Here is a 19,202-nt window from a genome sequence, read left to right as displayed (position 1 = left end):
AAAAAAAATTACAACACATTTATATATTTATTTTTATGGACTATATGTCTATAATTGAGAAATTTAAAAGTTTGTCTCTAATATATATATAGAACTAACTTATTTTCAAAAGCTAAGTTAAGACTGAAGAATTACCAGACACTTATATATTTATTCTTTTCATGTTCAATTTTCAAAGTGGATTCAACATTATTAAAAATTTAACCTTTTGTTTCATACTATATTATGGTCATTTCTGTAAGCGAATACCTAAACTAGACAATATTTATTTTAACTAATTATGTAATTCATTATTATTTTTATATAAAAGATACTGTATGTGGGTTTTGTAATTTTGTCAATAATTCATGCATCTCACAAAAGCATGCATCCAAAGAACAGAATGTGAATGGAAAAATATGGAGTTAATGGGAAGAAAACAAAGAACAAAACAAAAGGGTGAAAATGAGAGGAAAAGAATAAATGAGAGAGAAGAAAGGAGAGTACTCTTGTTTGAGTTAGAATAAATTTATTTATGTATTTTATCTTCTTCTAACAGTGACTAAAGAAAATAGGATTCAGATTTTAGCCAAAATAAATAAATAAAGAAAATAGGAGGAAAAGAGTTTTCATCTTTTTTTTTCCGTCAATATGTTTTTTTTATATTAAAGGATATGGGCCAAGCCCAGAAACATTACAATAAAAGTCCATAATAAAACTAAAACCGATAACCAAATGGGCCCATAACCTTCCGGCCCAACTTGAGAAACCCTAATCTCCCAACAGGAAAAAGAGCAGCCGCGTCGAATGTCCAGCTTTTCCGATGCAAGGACACGTATTGCCATCCTCGACGACGAGGGGCACGTGTCACACAGACGACTCATCTCCACCACTTCTCATCTTCGCCGGAGATCCAGCCTTCGGATCTCTCGACCAAAACGGAGCACCGCAGCTCCGCCAAACCTCACCACAAACATCTTTGGGCCTCTGAAACCGGAGAGCATCGATCGCCATGGCGAGAACTCCCCCACCACCGTTTACCGCAACCACCCAAAGAAATTAACGCATGCAACTTAAACCGATTCCACCGGAGAGCGTCACTCTCCTCCGGCAATAACACAAACAAAAACCTAAAACTAAGCGATGAGAAAAAATTAAACTAAAATGACGAAGCTCAAAGGACTAGGGGGCGAGATCCGGCGACGCGAAGCTGTGAAAGCCTTCACCCCCCGGAGACTAGAGCCGACGACGGCGGAACTAAGGAAGCTTCCCCGCTGCGGATGCAAAGTCCGGCGATGACGGATCTGTGAGAGCCTCCGTCTCCCGGAAACCGAAAAGCTCAACTTAACCATCCCCTCCTTCCCGCAAACGCGTCGTGACTCCAGAACCATAACCACGGCGGTTGTTGGCTGACCAGAGCTCCGACAGACAGAAACCAGAGAAGGAGGGGAGGAGACAACGTCTGGTGATTTATTCTAAAGGAAGAAAAGACTCCGGCGGCGGCACGGACGCTCACGCGCCGACCGACCGCCGGAACCCCAAATTTTCTCTCTCTAACTTTCTCTCTCTCACTAGCGGTAAAGAGTTTTCATCTATTTGGTAATTTTTCAGAGTAAAATAAAAGTAATTAATTTGTTTCCTTGATTATTTACTCTAGGCTAGTTGACAAAAAAATAATATTACTCTGGACTATACAGTCAAAAGCTTAAGAGGAAAACAGTGAAAAGTGAAACACAACCCCCACGAAAACTCGGTCAAAACTCCAGATGTCGTCTGCAATTAACCACGTGGGGGAGGTGAGGAAACTACAAAGACTTTCTTTGCCTTTTTGTGTGCAAATACGTCATTCGTGACGGTTTAAGCACCGTCTAAACCGGATCCCTTATTTTCCCCTTTTTTGGGGGTATTTGACCAAGAATCTTAATTAGTGTCCAGTTCCACGGTTTACACACAAACAAGCACAGCCAAAACGAGTTGCAAAAAGTTGTTTTTTGTCTTGTTGTGTTTAGTATTTGGAGAGGGAGGCAATTGTCGAGTTTAAGTACACACGGAGTACCCACGTAGAAACCCAGTCTTCGTCATGTAATCAATGTAGTTCATATGCTCGAGAATGGGACGCACAACCATTTCTGTAGTTGAGTAGGTTCTTGTCTTTAATTACACCATTGTACACATTATGGGGTTTTAGTTGTTATTTGTCAATATACACCGACTCATTTGGAAGATGTGACAGTTTATTTTGAAATAATTATTTCTCGAGAGGTTTTATCAGAGTTTTGTCTGCTTTATCTTGTTTAATTTACAAGGTAACATGAAAACGTCTAGCACATAAAACACGCAATCAGAGATATTGACAATTTTTCATTCAAAAAAGATATTGACAGTTTACGGGTTTTATAAATATAAATATAAATATATATTATTTTGTTATAGGTATTCATAATTTTAGTTAAAACTTAAAACATATTTTAAAAACATAGAAGTTTCAAGAAAAACTGCATTTTTGTAAAAACAAAAAAAGGGAATTACGACTTAACCAAGAAGATATAGATTCTGTATCTTTGTTCTTTAGTCTTGTAGTGTCGTTGCTCAAAAAAAAAAGTCTAGTAGTGTCGCAATAATTCATAAAATTTTGTCAACCTTAAATTCCATTTGTTCAATTATCTACTTTAATACAAATAAATAATATATCTGTGGAATTCGACATACTTCAGACCGTACAAATGGGTCTATGCAACCGAGAAAATCATTTTGGTTATAAAATACATTTTAAACGGATCTAAAGGTATACTATGTGTTTTACCCGCATATGCGGCAAAACATATTTTATAATTACTTATTAATATATGCATTACTAATTAAAATATTATAATAATAAATTGTTATTTAGGTTTTCATCTAGAAATTCTTAGGTATTATGATTTTATGAAAATTTCTTTCAATATAATCATTATAATTAAGAAGTAAATCTTAGAAGTCACTCAATATTATTTTTAGTTATATAAAATTAAGAATTTTACTTGATTAATATTTAGTTATTTATTTTCTGTTTTTTTAAAAAAAAATTTTTTGAACTTTTTATTAAAAATGTTTTCCGAATAACAACATAATATATATGAATTGTCTTTTTTATATGATTTTGAATAATCAGTACAATTATTAAATTTAATTAGTTATCTAATAAAAAAATTGTTTTTATTTTTGGCTGATATATATATTATTTATTAAGGGTATAAAAGATATTAACCGCTCCAACTTTTAACGTGAGAGTTTTTTTTACTTTCAAACTTTTTATCAAAATATTTTTTTGGATAACAACACAATATATATATATATGAATTATCTTTTTATTTTAATTTTTTTTTTATGATTTTGGATAATTCTTAAAATTATTAATTTTAATCAGTTATCTAATAAAGATTAATCTCATTTTTATTTTTGGCTAATATATGTATTTTATTCATTAATGGTATAAATGATATTAAACGCTTTAACTTCTAACATGAGAGCTCCATTACAAAAAAAATTACTTCACAAATAATAGTATAGTATCTAATAAAAATTAATTTCATTTTTATTTTTTGGCTAATATATGTATTTTATTCATTAAGGGTATCAACAATATTAACTGTTCTAACTTTTAATGTGAAAGCTCCACTGTGAAAAATCACTTCGCAAATAATAGTTTACATAATCTCATATATTTTTTCTCTAAAATTTCGTTTATTTGTTACCGTTAAATTTGCAGATTTTCATCAAAATAAGTAGTTTTAAACCATAAGAAAACCGTTCAAACAACCATCTTTAAAAAATAGATAAACTAAAAGAAATCATCATTATTTGACATAAAGATCTTAAAATAACATATAGATAGAATTCGTTAAAGATTCAGATAGTACCAACCAACATACTAGTTTTTGTACTAATTCTCAAGGCATAAATCTTACTGACAAACCTCCTCATTGAATAGTTGTTGCAGCTAAGGAAAACATGACGAGCCAAAGGACCATGATCTCTGATTTCTTACTGCTTCCACTATATTTCACAAGTGAGAGTAATGTGATTGATAAAAAATATAATTATGAGCATGAACGAAGGGGTCCATAAAGATGATATGGTTATGTTGCATGTTTGCCATCGATATGGAAGATCCAAAAATAAAAGCCAAATTGCAAAAACATAAGCTCAGATCCTTGAAACTAGTTCTTCTTTTATCCACAATAACGGTTTGAGAAGAGCTCAGATTTTAGTGATCGATTTCTATAAGATAATTTCCACCAATTCCGACCAATTTTGGGGATCCGTTTCTTAGTTTTTCAAGCTGTTTAACTCCCGCTATGTCATTTATAACTTTTTATTGTCAATTGTTTTAGTGCCTGGTTTATTATGATATTACAATTATGATAAATATTACATAGACGATTCAACAACCGACAATACTATTTGCCTTATGAAGATCTATGCCTAACTGAATCATTTGAGTTGTCTTATGAAGATACACGCCTAGACGGATTTATTTGCACCATGTTGAAGATCCCTTATAAATCTTGAACATCTTTTGTAATTTTTTTTCCGTAATTTGTTTAATTGTTTAATAAATCGATTTTTTGTGAGAACTGAAATATAAATCTTTTGTAACATGCAATCTGTAAAAAATTATATAGTTTAGGATTCGAATGCTAAGTGTACAAGATTTTAAATATTAACCACTAGGATACAGTGTTGTCGCGCATAGTCAAAATTTGTTTCCTCACAATTTTTTTGTCATATACGTTATAAAGGCTAAGTGAGTAAGTGGGCTAAAATGGGATTACTAATATAAAATGGGTCCTCGAAAGTAGAAAAAAATATAAACCAATGGCCCAATTTCATTTGGTTTAACATCAAACAAGCAAAATATATTCAATGGTGTCTCTTTCAAGTTTCAACCTCTTCTGCAAGCAAAACCTGTTCCACCTTTCACGCGCGGCTTCTCCTACTTTTGGTTTCGTCCAATACAACAGTCTCCGACCGAACCTCTTTGTCTTCTTATTACATGAGTTCGATCGCCTCACTTCTATGCCTCTCTAGATGTACCTTGTCCTCCCATGTCTACACTGTATACGGTATGTTATAGCACACCACTTGTTCGATGATATGCCTCAACGAAACTTACTTTTGTTCTCACCTTTCTCAGACGGAGAAGCGCAATTGGTTGACTTTCTGCTTTAATGGATCAAACACATAGCGAAGCAGTAATCAAAACAGATTCTTTTTCGCTGCGATCATATGCCGCTTACTGTTTATGCCGTCTCCTCCTTACCGCGGTCTCACTGTAACCGAGCTTCGCAAGTTCATACCTAAATCTTGGAAACGCCACATCCCACAAACCCGCGATGAAACATCAGTTCCTGTTGCTCTGTTCAAATCTCTCGGACATTTCATCTCCCAAGGTCGTCTCTCCGAAGCTTTCAGAACTTTCTCTCTTCTCCTTCCTCGTCACCAGTCTGGTTCTCATGAACTCGTTTTGCAATCAGCTGCTTCCCTTTTGTCGACCTGCGTGGAGCTTAACGAGTTTGTTCCAGGGCAGCAGATTCACGCTCGTTGTATCTCGTCCGGTTTGGAGTTTGATCCTGTTCTGGTCCCAAAGCTTGTTACTTTCTACTCTGCTTTTAATCTCCTCCACGAAGCTCAGACCATTACCGAGAGGTCTGACTTTAATCATACCTTGCCGTGGAATGTGCTCATCGGTTCGTATGTTAGGAACAAACGGTTTGTTGAGGCAGTCTCTGCTTACAAGCAAATGATGAGTAAAGGAATTCAACCTGATGCGTTTACTTACCCGTCTGTTCTCAAGGCTTGTGGAGCTTTACTGGATTTTGCATCTGGAAGAGTGGTTCATGGCTCCGTTGAGGTTAGCCCTTACAGAGGCAGCTTGTATGTATGCAATGCGTTGATATCTATGTATACAAGATTTGGTAATGTGGATATTGCTCGGAGATTGTTTGACACCATGTCTGAACGGGACGCTGTCTCGTGGAATACATTGATTAAGTGTTACGCTTCTCAAGGCAAATGGGAGGAAGCTCTCGAATTTTACGATAGAATGAGTCTCTCTGGCGTAGAAGCGACTGTTGTAACATGGAACACGTTAGCTGGAGTTCTTTTGCAGACGGGAGAGTATGTAAAGGCTTTGAGTTTTGTAGCGAAGATGAGAAATCACAATGTGAGTTTAGATTCTGTAGCTATGATTAATGGTTTGAAGGCATGCTCGCAGATTGGAGCTTTACGGTGGGGTAGAGAGTTCCATTGCCTTGCGATACGTAGCTGTTACGCTCCAATCGATAACGTTGGAAACTCGTTGATCACAATGTACTCAAGATGTGGTGATCTTAATCACGCCTTTATAGTGTTTCAGCAGATGGAAGGGAATGATTTGAGTACATGGAACTCTATCATCTCAGGTTTTGCGCACAACGAGAGATCAGAAGAAACGTGTTTCCTGCTCAAGGAGATGATGCTCGCTGGCTTTCATCCGAATCACGTTACTCTCGCCAGCATTCTCGCACTCTGTGCTCGGGTGGCAAACCTGCAGCATGGGAGAGAGCTCCACTGCTACATCCTGAGGCGCCAAAGCTGCTTCAAAGACTGTTTAATCCTGTGGAACTCCCTTGTTGATATGTATGCGAAATCCGGGAACATCATAGCCGCCAAGCGGATGTTTGAGTCGATGAGCAAGAGGGATAAAGTGACATACACTTCACTGATAGATGGATACGGCATGGTGGGAGAAGGAGAAGTCGCCTTGGCGTGGTTCAAGGAAATGATCAGATCAGGTATGGAACCTGATCATGTAACCATGGTTGCAGTTTTATCAGCTTGCAGCCACTCCGGTTTGGTCCATGAAGGAGAAATGCAGTTTAAGAAGATGCAGTATGTGTTTGGTATACTCCCTCGCCTTGAACACTATTCATGTATGGTTGATCTCTACTGCAGAGCAGGTCTGCTTGTTAACGCCAGAGATATAATCCGCAGAATGCCTTACGAGCCGTCTCGTGCTATGTGTGCTACTCTGATAATAGCTTGTTTGATCCACGGGAACAAAGACATTGGTGAGTGGGCTGCAGATCTGCTATGGGAGATGGAGCCAGTGAAGTTAGGGCACTATTTGTTGATTGCTGATATGTATACGGTTACTGGTTCGTGGAGCAAGCTTGAAGAGGTGAAGAGGTTGATGAGTGTGCGAGTAGCTCATGAGTTTGCTACTCTTGGTTCTTCTTCCATCAATCAGGAGCAAAGTTCCGACGAAGAACGTCTTGTAGAAGTAGGATAAATTGTATTATCTGAATGATCAAACTGGAAACATTGGTTTGTTGATTGTACATAAATCTTATACACGATCGTCTCAAAAGTTCAGATTTGTCTTAAGGTTTTCTCTATTTGTTACTCGAAACAACTATTAACATGTATACATGAACAGCTGAGCTAATAAACGACTAAAGGCAATACCTGGATTATAAACCGAAGCCCATTAAGAGCCCGTTAGGCTATTGGCCCATTATTGTTGATTATTAAGAGAGTCGCGCGTGGTGATGTGTCCCACAGAAACCCTTAGAAGCTCCAGAGAGGCGAGTTCCGTGTTTGTTTTCTCTTTGTTGGCTCCTCCTCCTCGTGATCTCAGGCGAAAATGGCGTCGTTTGATGAAGCACCACCAGGAAACTCCAAGGCCGGAGAGAAGATCTTCAGGACCAAGTGTGCTCAGTGTCACACCGTCGACAAAGGCGCCGGTCACAAACAAGGTTAGATCCGATCCGATCCGTTCCATCTCTCTTCTCTTTGACTTGTCTTCTATGTTAAGATGCTTTTGATTTGTAACCGATGTGTTCTTGATGTTCGATCTGTTTTGCGAATTCGTTGATTAGCACGCTTGTTTTGTCAAATAATCTTTAGATCCAATCCAAAAAACTCGACTTATAGTGGAATCTGATTTTGAATCCTAAGTGGTGATACAACCATTGATCTTTGCTTGTTGCATAACATATGGTCATTGAATTTGCGTGGAACTTTGTTGTTTGTGAATAACCATTGCGTTTTTTTTTTTGTAAATGGTTTAATAGGACCGAACCTAAACGGTCTGTTTGGAAGACAGTCTGGAACAACGGCTGGTTACTCTTACTCTGCTGCTAACAAGAACAAAGCTGTGGAATGGGAAGAGAAGACCTTGTACGATTACTTGCTCAACCCCAAGAAGGTAACTTAATTATAGTATGTGCATTGTGATTATGATTCGTTGTGAATTAGCATTGAGACTGATTGGATTCTGATTTGTTCTTGTGATGCAGTACATTCCTGGAACGAAGATGGTCTTCCCTGGGCTCAAGAAGCCTCAAGACCGTGCTGATCTCATCGCCTACTTGAAGGAATCTACTGCTTAGTGAACCAATCAATGGTGTGGGACACGATCATGACTTTTGAGTCTCTCATATCAGATATTCTTTTGACAAATAAAATCTCCAAACATTTGTTTTTGGGTTTTTTTTTATAATGCTCTCTCATCTTCAAATACGTTTTGGGTGAGTTTCTGTCTTTTGAGTTCCAAATGTACTCTTGAGTCCTTTTCTGAGGCTCACTCATATAAATGCATCTATCTAGAACTAGAAGCATTCTTTTTCTTATCAACTAACATATTGCAGTGTGTAGATAACAAAAATTCAAATTATATTAACTATGAACAATGATGTTGGAGCAAGATCAATATTAGGATTCGTTCTAGATCATTGTCATTCATCTATCTAGAACTATTTTCCTTTCAACATATGTAGAGAACAAAAATGGAACTATATTAATATCAACTATAAACAATGATGGAGAAGTATTAATGTCATCACATATTTAACATTCAGCGTCTGAAACATGGTTCTCCACTAAGGTTTTACAAATCCTAGAGCCTCATCCAACTGAATCCGACACTGTTCTGCTCCCTTCTCTTAGTATCCATATCTCCCTACTCATCATCAATATCCTTTATAGCATCCTGCAACACCAAACAAATGAATTAGATACGAGTGTGTTTATAACCTTGTTCAGATGGGAAAGAGCACAACAGTAACTACTAGTATTAGTTACCTTTGCTAGGCCAGTTACATATGTTGCAGCTAATGCAGTTACCAACAGACCCAACCCGAGCGTTAGAAGCTGGCCGTTTCCTCCTGGCAATCCAACAGCTGATTCTTCTTGCTGAAACAACAACACAGTTAGTAAACATTGTCATCTGATGGTAGTTATGTTGCTTGCTAGAGTGACCACGTATCCACAGTTCAGCACATTCATAAACCATATGTCTCCACTGATCCATCAAAGATACAATTTCTTCAACTCAAGTTAACATCCATAAGTAAGTATTTGTCTTTCATTCTATATCAGTCTCCTTTTACATTATGTAAAAACAGAACCTTTTTTCTGTGATCCCACAGCTTGATGTTCTATAACTCTCTTTTAATACCCTAGCTTTCAATTTAGTTCTTCTACCATACACTAAAGCTGCCCAGCATGGACCTATTGTACACCAACAACGTAAAAGCTCGGTGGATCCTACTGTAACCTTATGCTTGACATGATAAAGGCATATGTTCAAAGCATCGAGGGGTAGATAATCTAGATTAACAGACAACAATACTTACAATGATTGCTCGTCCAAAAGCTCCAGCGCTGACATAAGCCCAAGATCCTGGAAGCATACCTAACCAACTGCACAAAACAGTATGATCCACAAATAAGTATGTGTACTCAAAATGTACATTTATCCAGTTGAGATCTTGTTCATAGGGGAATAGTATAAAAAGTTTCCTTTTAACACAGACCTTCCAAGTACATAAGGCACAAACTTGACAGACGTCAAGCCGTAGAGGTAATTGCCAAGAGAGAAAGGAAGCAGAGGGCTTAGCCGAAGGAGAGTAACAACCCTAAACCCATTCTCACCAATGGCTTTATCTATGGCCAGGAACTTCTTGTTACCTTCAACTAACTTAAGGATACGCTCTCTAGCAAAGTATCTAGCAATCAGAAAAGCAACACTAGCAGCCATCTAACAGACAAACAAAAGCAAAACCAAAAGAGAATCAAACAACCAAACGTATATATGAACAACTGGGGAAAGTTACTTGAGGAAAGAACTTACAGTTCCACTGATGGAAACAATGATGGTGCCAACGAGGGAACCGAAGAGAAGACCAGCCGACATGGTCAACGGGAGAGCCGGAATGGCTAGTATCTAAACCGGAATGCAAAAGACATCAAAAAGCTTGAAACTTTAGACTACTAATGACATGAAAATAAAGAAGCTTGCCTCAAGGCCAGCGTACACAGCAATGAACAGCGCATACCCAGCCGGACCATAACCTGTTATTTTAATTCGACAAAGACAAAACAGATCTTAAAACTTGTCCTAAAATGAATCCACTGTCATTTAATTCAACCGATTCAAAAATGTTAAATAGAACCTTCGATGAAAGTGGAGAACTGAGTGAGAAAGGTATTGATCTGGTCTCTGTAGACGTAGCCAACGCCGGCGAATCCACCAACAGTACCAATCAACAACACTCCGGCAAGAATCGTACCCTTGATAGCAGCATCCCCGCCCGATCCTTCGTCGCTCTCAGCTTTGGGGGACTTAGCGTCGTCGTCGTCGCTGGATTTGGGATTGAAGAACCATCGGAGACTTTTGGGAGGAGGGGCGGTGGAAGGAGGCGGAGAGCGGCGGAGAGACTGTTGCTGCTTCTTCGTTTGTTTGAGGGAGGAAGAACATGGCTTGAGGAAATGGAAGCGTCTGAAGGAGGAGGAGGTGAAGGTGAATGGGAGAGAAGAGGATCTGAGAGTTAGAGTGAGGCTGCGCATCTTCAAGCAGCGTTGGTGAAGATTGAATTGGAGCAGCTTCTTCTGTGTTCCATCCAAAACTTTTCTCGGTGTTGGCGCGGCATTTCTCCTACCGAAGAAGAGAAGACGATGTGGCTTTCTGGCGATTTAGAGCGCCACGTGTCTTTCTTTTTAAGGATCACTATGTAATTTTCGCTTATTTCTGAAAAATAAAAACCAAACAAACGAAAAATACAAGTTTTCCTGGTTTATTATTTGTTTCCTCGTTTTCTTATTATATTTTAAAAATAATAATTCTATCGCATATTCGCATCAAAAGTCACAAGACAAATTCATAAACAGTTCCATCATTTAATTTGTTTTTTTTTTGTGTTATATTCTATGCTTAGTACAGTTTGTCAGGAAAATATTAGTATCATTTTCTTTGTTTTAATATATAAACTAGATCTTGATCCGCGCCTCCGCACGGATATTTGTTTTTAATTTTTATAAAAATTTAAAAATTAAATATAAATATATTATTGTACTAATTAAATTAGAAGATGCTAATTAATTAAATATAACTGTGTTAGTTTTATTATTCTGAAAATTTTAACTGATTTTGATTAATTTAATTTCTAATAAACCAATAAATTAATTTGATCATTTAATCTATTTTATAATTTTTTATGGATTACAAAATTGACTTTTTGATTTTGATTTTTTAAATAAATGAATGATTGCATTTCTTCTAAATTTATTAGGTAGCTAAATATTAGGCAATTTCATAACAATTTTTATAGAAATTATTATTTATAAGGTCAGTGGCATTGGATGGTAATTATTAAGGAAAACATTCAGTTTTAATAGTTTAGATTGTTTACAATATAAATCAATTTCAAAGTTAAAAAAAATAATTAAAATGGCATTTAATTAAAACTTAAAAAAATTGAATCATGGTTTATAATTTTTTAAGACAAAATATGGTTCATTATTAGCTATTCTAGTTCCGAGACCAGCTAACAAAATCAACACAATTTATATCCGGACCTCACAGTGGAGTCTCTCATTGACTCCTCATCACGTACTTGGAACTCACAGGCAATTCGGTTTTTGGTGGATCCACATGATGGATGACATTCCTTTGAGACGGATTCAAAGGGTAGATACTGATGGATGACACTTCACCAAAAACGGGAAATACACAATCAAATCAGGATATCAGGTAGAACGAATCTATTCAGACAGAGAGAAACCACCTTTACTGATTGGTCCCACAGTGGATGTTCTGAAAGCTTTCTGCTGGAAAATACGATGTCCACCAAAGTTAAAACATTTTCTTTGACAATTGCTCACAGGATGTATAGCAGTGAAGAAGAATTTACAATCAAGGAGAATTCAAGAGGATATTTGTTGTGCAAGATGTGGACTCCAGGAGGAATCGATAAACCATGTGTTTTTCGAATGTCCTCCAGCACTTCAGGTTTGGGCTCTTTCGAAGATACCATCAAATCCAGATATTTTTCAACAGGTTCTCTTTTCACAAATATGGATCATCTATTCTGGAGAGTACTTCCGCAGTTGGAAGATCATCAGTTTGCATGGATACTATGGTACATCTGGAAAGTTAAGAATAATAAAGTTTTCAGTAATTTGGATATAGATCCCATGGACACACTCAAATTAGCGGAAACAAAATCTACATTGTGGGCTGATGCACAAATAGTGAATGAACAAAGGACAACACCACAAATAGGGAATATGATTTTGCCGTCAATTCCAGGAAGATGGTGTTTCACAGATGGATCATGGAAAGATGGGGATATGTATTCAGGACAAGGCTCGCTTAGTACTTTAGAAGGTTTTGATGGATTGTTGGGGGCGAGGAATGTTAGGGCCAGTCTTTCTCCTTTTCATGCGGAGATGGAAGCGGTCTTTTGGGCTATGGAATATATGAGGAATTTACGTCAGTTTCAGGTTACGTTTGCAATGGACTGCTCTCAATTGGTGAAGATGGTTTCGGAACCCGAGGAATGGCCAACATTTGCAAATTATTTGGAAGATGTCAAGACCCTGAAAGAGATGTTCACCCGATCAGAGATCATATATATAGCAAGAACGCAAAATACAATAGCGGATAGACTAGCACGCAGTGTTAGACAACATCCGCCTTTTGTCGTTCACATGGATGCAGATCACCAGTTTAGTTTACAGAGTCAGTATGAGACTGTAAAAGTTGATCACAAAAAAAAAATAGCTATTCTAGTTTTTAATTACATATTGAAAACTATTTTATAGAAAATATTAAAAAGTATTATAGTATATGTAATTTAAACCAAAATAACTTATAACAAAAGATGATAAAAAATATAACTTATAACAAAAGAGGGAGTGTGTTTGCTCAAAAAAAACAAAAGAGGGAGTGTAAGACAATAAAACTAGCAAATTAAGATCTGATCTATTTCACAAAAAAAAACATTATAGAGAAGTTATAGAAAGTGAGCTTGGTCATTTCAATTTTTTAACAATAATTAAATTATTGATTACATCATCATATAATATCTATTAAACATTTCAAAATTATGGACAAGTTATCTTCCACCACAAGACCAGTGTAAAGAGCCATCAAGAATTTACAAATCTTCGAAGTTTATTTACGGGGGTTGATGTTATGTCTCAGGCCTTGTCCGGCCCAATATATCGAAACTTCTTTTTATTTGAAACGACAACGTTTTTGGTCCATGAAGATAAAGCGAAGAAAATGTACTGAGAAGTCAAAAGGAGAACTCCTCGACATGGTCGACTCTTTTGGCTTTACCGGTTAGGCGAAGACTGATCGGTGATCGCCGGAGTTTCAATCTCCTCAAATCCGTTTCACTGCCATTGTCTTCGTTCAACTAGTCTAATTAATGGCCAAATCTCGATCAGTTGTGGAGCTCACTACCCGCTACGATCTCGGCGGCGTCGACAAGATCCGATCCCTATGTCTCTCCCCTCACTCCGATTCCCAAACCCTAGTCTACCTCGGCACTTTCTCCGGATCCATTCTTCTCCTCTCCCTCGACACTTCGACCAACATCGTCGCGCGTCTCGGAACTGTATCGCTGAGCGCTTCTCCAGTCGAGTCTATCTTCGTGCTCGGCCAGGAAAGAGGCAAAGTTCTAGCACTCTGCAATGGATACTTGTTCTTGGTTGATTCGCTTCTCTCTCAACCCGCTAAGAGATTGGGTGGGGTGTTGAAAGGGATCAATGTTGTTGCTAGGAGAGTGAGGGGACGCGAGTCCTCCTCGAGTACTGACTTGTTGCTGTTGCCTTCCGAGGTTTCAGGTGAGTCTAGCTCGAGCAAGAAGTTTCTTCAGATGATTGGGGGTGGGAGTCGTGTGAGTGATCTTAAAGGTAAGGATCTTAGACGCGAGGGAGTTCTTCATCAAGGTCGTTATGTTTTCGCTGTTGCGATTGGTGAGAGGATGTTGCTGATTGAGCTTCAGTGTGATGAAGAGGACGGGAAAGGTGATTCCTTTGTTGTGTTGAAGGAGATTGTGGGGATTGGTGGGGTAAAGACTTTGGTTTGGCTTGATGATTATGTTGTTGCGGGGACTGATAAAGGGTATAGCTTGATCTCGTGTGTTACTGGTCAAAGTGGGGTGATATTCACGTTGCCTGATGTCTCTGATCCGCCGCTGCTTAAATTGCTTTGTAAAGAGTGGAAGGTGTTGTTGTTGGTGGACAATGTTGGAGTTGTTGTGGACACGAATGGTCAGCCTGTTGGTGGGAGCCTTGTGTTTCGTAGGAGGCCTGATTCTGTTGGAGAATTGTCTTTCTATTTGGTCACTGTAGGGGATGGGAAAATGGAGTTACATCAGAAGAAGTCGGGTGCTTGTGTTCAGTCAGTTAGTTTTGGTCCTGAAGGGTGTGGGCCTTCGGTTTTGGCGGTTGATGAGGCAGGAGACGGGAACCTTTTGGCTGTTACTACCATGTCAAAGGTACTTATCCCAATAATGGCCTTCTTCAACTCTCTCTCAAGTATGTCTTGTTGAAGAAATGGTCATGAATATTGTGTCTACTTCTTCGTTGTGATGTTTCAGGTTATTTTTTATCGGAGAGTGTCTTATGAAGAACAGATTAAAGACCTCTTGAGGAAAAAGAGATACAGAGAAGCCATCTCCTTGGTGGAGGAGCTTGACTCAGAGGGGGAAATTTCGAAAGAGATGCTTTCTTTTCTTCATGCTCAGATAGGGTATCTACTACTATTTGATTTGCGCTTTGAGGAAGCAGTGAATCAATTTCTAAAGTCAGAAAGCATGGAACCTTCTGAAGTTTTTCCTTTTATCATGCGAGATCCTAATCGATGGTCTTTGCAGGTATATTTGTTCTCCTGGCAATGGGTACTTGTGTTGTACTCTGGATTTGTTTTAAACAGTTCATTTACTAAATACATTGCAACCATACAATTGATGATGTCTCAAGCCTTGAGGTTTTCACTTTCTTTCAGGTTCCGAGAAACAGATACTGGGGGTTGCATCCCCCTCCTGCTCCTCTTGAAGATGTTGTAGATAATGGTTTGGCGGCCATCCAGAGAGCCATCTTCCTAAGAAAAGCGGGAATGGACACTCCGGTTGACGAAGAGTTTTCCTCAAACCCTCCAAGTAGAGCTGATTTATTAGAGTCAGCAATCAAAAACATGACAAGGTGCTACAATATCTCTTTTTTAGTACTCTTTTTCCTCTACAGTTTTTAGTGTGCACTGTTCTCAGAGGTGGGAATTGGCATTTAACGAGTTCATGTTACCTGTTGCAAAAGGTACCTCGAGGTCTCACGTGAGAAGGACTTAAGTCACCCAGTAAGAGAGGGAATAGACACGCTTCTAATGCTTCTGTATAGAGCCTTAAACCGTGTTGAAGATATGGAGAATCTTGCATCTTCTGTTAACAACTGCGTTGTGGTATGTCTTTTTAGTGCACATATTTTATAGCATTGACTGGTACGTTGTTTTACACAACAGAAAGATATAAGAAATCGGTAGCTTGGATCTAGCCAAACTATTTATTTGACAGAAATATTGGAGTAAGACAGCTATAGCTTGGTTAGAAAGAGAGAAAAAGTATAGTGCCTAGGTTTTTAGGTGCATTTATCATGTATTGTATGTGTACCTGCTTTGCAGTTTGTTAGCTCATGGGAAGTTTAGTGAACTACTGTGGTCAAAAGAAGTGCATCGATGACAACCTTCTTAGGATGCTGTAGTTTTGACTTCCCTTGAGCAAAGTCTCGAAAGCTACACAGTAGCATTGTTAACAGGAAGATTTTAAGTAGTTTACTCTATTGTGGACATTGCACTCTTTTTACATCCTTAGAATTACAATGCATGAAAAAATAGAGAGCTTGTTGTGAGAAAGTTGCTTGAGGGATAACAGTACAACTTGTGTGAGCGGTGCAGGAGGAGTTGGAGTCTCTTCTAAATGAATCTGAACATCTGCGGACACTTGCATTCCTATATGCAAGTAAGGGGATGAGTGCAAAGGCTCTTGCTATTTGGCGTCTCTTTGCGAAGAATTATTCATCTGGTCTGTGGCAAGACTCAGATGACTTGGTGCCTTATTTACACGAAAACGAGCTCATTAGGCTATCTGGAAAAGAGGCTGCTGCTGCAGAAGCAGCGAGGATTCTTGAGGAACCCTGTGATCCAGAACTGGCATTGCAGCATCTTAGTTGGGTATGAGATATAACCTTAAGTTGTTGCGACTTTTTTACGTTCTAATAATTGCATCTTGCGATCAGAACTGATGACTGTGGATATCAATTTTAGATTTCAGATATAAACCCATTGTTTGCTATCCAAGTCTTGACGTCAGATAAAAGGACAGAAGAGCTTTTGCCAGGTGGGAATCATGGTTATCAGGACATTTGTGTTCGATTGTGAGTCGGATGTTGATCTCTTTTCGTTCTTATTAGAAACATCCTGTCAACTGTCTCTTGGGTTTTCGAACTGTGATCTATTTTGGACTTGTATTTATAAATAATGGCTTAGCTGAAGTCTGAGATGACTTAGGTAGTGCCAGAAGTCCAAGACTTCTTTTGTTTCAGGGTAACATAATCTATGTATTCTCATGTCCATAGTGTGCTGTACCTCATGACATAATCTGTATAATGGTGGATAAAACACTAGGTCTTTTTATTGATGTAAGTGTTTCTGTTTCTTAATCTTGTTGCAGAGAAAGTGATCCAAGCTATTGATCCCCAAAAAGTTGAAATCATACAGAGGTATGGTTTACTTACACCATAAATAGTTTTCATCCTATTGACTTTTTCTTAAAACTTATTAGTAACTACTACTAAAGGAACGGTCCAGCAGAGTTTTTTTTGTAGCAAAGTGAGAACTTTTTGAAATTTTCATCACATCGAATTTTTTATGTATGTGCCAGGTACCTCCAATGGTTGATTGAAGATAGAGATTATAATGACCCGCAGCTGCATACATCATATGCTCTCTCACTTGCCAAGTCAGCACTTGAGTGTGTTGAAGTTCAAAATGGTAACCAAGAAACGGATACTGGAAGCAGAGAAGCACATGATTGCAATGTAGGAAATATTTCTCTGTTTGAAATTGATGTGCGGGAAAGATTGCAGACCTTTTTGCAGTCCTCAGATCTGTATGACCCTGAAGAAATATTGAATTTGATTGAAGGATCAGAACTGTGGTTGGAAAAGGTTAGTGTGTCAAATTCGTTTCTTTCGTTTTATGTGTGTAAAGCAGTGACACCAAAGATTATTCAATAAATTTTCTACTATCAAAACAATTGATATCTTGTTGTTTTATCCTCTGATATATGTTTGAAACACTTTTGGCAGGCTATACTTTACCGAAGGATAGGACAGGAGACAGTGGTCCTTCAAATTCTTGCTCTGTAAGTTCTCATTAATAACGAAGTTGAACTTTTGATGATTGTTAATCAAAGATTTGAGACATTATACGTGTATGGTGATTTTGAATATATGACTACTGACGAGATCTTTTGTCGTGGGAACCAGGAAGCTCGAGGATTGTGCAGCTGCAGAGCAATATTGTGTAGAGATTGGAAGACCAGATGCATTTATGCAGTAGGTTCTTTTTCATTATTTAATCTATAAGCTTTATTGTGTGAATCCCATCACTCGAATTCCCTTTCTTCCTCGTTAAAATCCGCTATAACAGAAACTTATGTTAGGTTACTTGATATGTACCTGGATCCTCAAAATGGCAAAGAGCCTATGTTCAAAGCTGCTGTTCGTCTTCTCCACAACCATGGGGAATCACTTGATCCTTTGCAAGTTTTGGAAGTAAGAAATCTCACAGTCCATATTGTTAATGAAGCTGATAATGCTTCTTATCCTAACAGCATTTGCATTTGTTAGTTCATCAATACTGCTGATATCATGTTTTTTTTTTCTTCCAGAAATTGTCTCCTGACATGCCCTTAAAACTGGCTTCAGATACAATTTTGAGAATGCTGAGGGCTCGGGTTCATCATCATCGTCAAGGCCAAGTAAATAACTCACAAATCCTCTTTTTTTTAACCTTTACAAATCCTTTTTAAGTTCTTGAATATGTATGTGGTGGAGCTCGAGTGTCTGAATGTTCTCAAGTCAATTGCTACAGATCGTACACAATGTCTCTCGCGCATTAGATGTGGATTCAAGGTTGGCAAGATTAGAAGAAAGATCACGTCACGTGCAGATAAACGATGAGAGCCTCTGTGATTCTTGCTTCGCCCGCCTAGGAACTAAGCTATTTGCTATGTACCCTGATGATACCATTGTGTGTTACAAGGTTAGTCCGCAACTTACCCACTACATTCTCTTGCGACAAAGCAATCATGCATGCTTCCTTTTTGTCTGAGGCTAGTGTTCTTGTTCACAGTGTTACAGACGCCTGGGTGAATCAAAGTCAGTAACGGGCCGTGACTTCAAGCGAGATGTTCTGATAAAACCCGGTTGGTTAGTGAACCGGTAGCTGAAGAAGCCCTGTTGTTTAAAAGTTGACCTCTAATCTCTCACAAACACGTAGAAGCCTGTACAGTACAGATACTAAAGAACAACATAAGGAGATATGAAGTCGATCTCGACATAGCTTCATGAAGTTCATCTCTAGGCTTCAAAGGACTCTTCATGCAATGATTAGTGTAGTGTGTGGTAGACGTTGGAGGCCAATGGAGTAGTTCTGTAGGGGCATTTTTGCCTTTGTGACAGTTAAAAACGGGCAAATAATTTTATATAATACCTTGTTGTTACTTTCTTCTCAACGAAGGACCTGTTTGGCTAATAAATGAAAAACAAAATAATCTGGAACGAAAAAAAGAAAAAGGAGAAAGAAAAATCAACTCACAGGAAGAAGACGATCTTCGATTCTGCTTTCATCT

At 38.0% G+C, this 19,202-nt stretch overlaps 4 protein-coding genes across 5 annotated transcripts; 3 read left to right on the top strand and 1 right to left on the bottom strand.

Annotated features, from left to right (window-relative positions):
- Positions 1-4,748: 4,748 nt before the first annotated feature.
- Positions 4,749-7,386, top strand: LOC106429772 (pentatricopeptide repeat-containing protein At1g22830). Its single transcript, XM_013870523.3, has 2 exons — positions 4,749-5,084; positions 5,156-7,386. Exon 2 carries the CDS (start codon positions 5,264-5,266, stop codon positions 7,289-7,291), a length of 2,028 nt encoding a protein of 675 aa, XP_013725977.2. The 5' UTR covers positions 4,749-5,084; positions 5,156-5,263; the 3' UTR covers positions 7,292-7,386.
- Positions 7,387-7,519: 133 nt separating this feature from the next.
- LOC106429774 (cytochrome c-like) lies at positions 7,520-8,637 on the top strand. Its single transcript, XM_013870525.2, has 3 exons — positions 7,520-7,757; positions 8,076-8,209; positions 8,301-8,637. Exons 1-3 carry the CDS (start codon positions 7,646-7,648, stop codon positions 8,391-8,393), a joined length of 339 nt encoding a protein of 112 aa, XP_013725979.1. The 5' UTR covers positions 7,520-7,645; the 3' UTR covers positions 8,394-8,637.
- A 140-nt stretch (positions 8,638-8,777) lies between these two features.
- LOC106429773 (TVP38/TMEM64 family membrane protein slr0305) lies at positions 8,778-11,022 on the bottom strand. The gene is made up of 7 exons (XM_013870524.3): positions 10,458-11,022; positions 10,304-10,356; positions 10,136-10,228; positions 9,819-10,042; positions 9,639-9,705; positions 9,085-9,195; positions 8,778-8,992 (listed from the first exon to the last, which is right to left on the bottom strand). The coding sequence occupies exons 1-7, from the start codon at positions 10,849-10,851 to the stop codon at positions 8,963-8,965; spliced, it is 972 nt and encodes a 323-aa protein (XP_013725978.1). The 5' UTR covers positions 10,852-11,022; the 3' UTR covers positions 8,778-8,962.
- A 2,538-nt stretch (positions 11,023-13,560) lies between these two features.
- Positions 13,561-19,085, top strand: LOC106429786 (vacuolar sorting protein 3). 2 transcript variants are annotated; one of them, XR_007316487.1, is made up of 14 exons: positions 13,561-14,792; positions 14,895-15,170; positions 15,302-15,498; positions 15,610-15,751; positions 16,244-16,519; positions 16,613-16,685; positions 17,019-17,067; positions 17,229-17,514; positions 17,656-17,711; positions 17,836-17,904; positions 18,012-18,123; positions 18,240-18,329; positions 18,430-18,613; positions 18,704-19,085. XR_007316487.1 is itself a non-coding variant. In XM_013870533.3 (14 exons), exons 1-14 carry the CDS (start codon positions 13,719-13,721, stop codon positions 18,794-18,796), a joined length of 2,964 nt encoding a protein of 987 aa, XP_013725987.1. In that variant the 5' UTR covers positions 13,562-13,718; the 3' UTR covers positions 18,797-19,085. The 2 variants fall into 2 exon arrangements, 1 of the variants encoding a protein (XP_013725987.1); XM_013870533.3 differs by having other exon boundaries at positions 13,562-14,792; positions 18,443-18,613.
- The last annotated feature ends 117 nt before the right edge of the window (positions 19,086-19,202 follow it).

Source organism: Brassica napus, chromosome A9 (assembly GCF_020379485.1).
Source record: "Brassica napus cultivar Da-Ae chromosome A9, Da-Ae, whole genome shotgun sequence".
Lineage (NCBI taxonomy): Eukaryota > Viridiplantae > Streptophyta > Magnoliopsida > Brassicales > Brassicaceae > Brassica > Brassica napus.
This window is presented reverse-complemented; position numbering and strand designations above follow the sequence as displayed.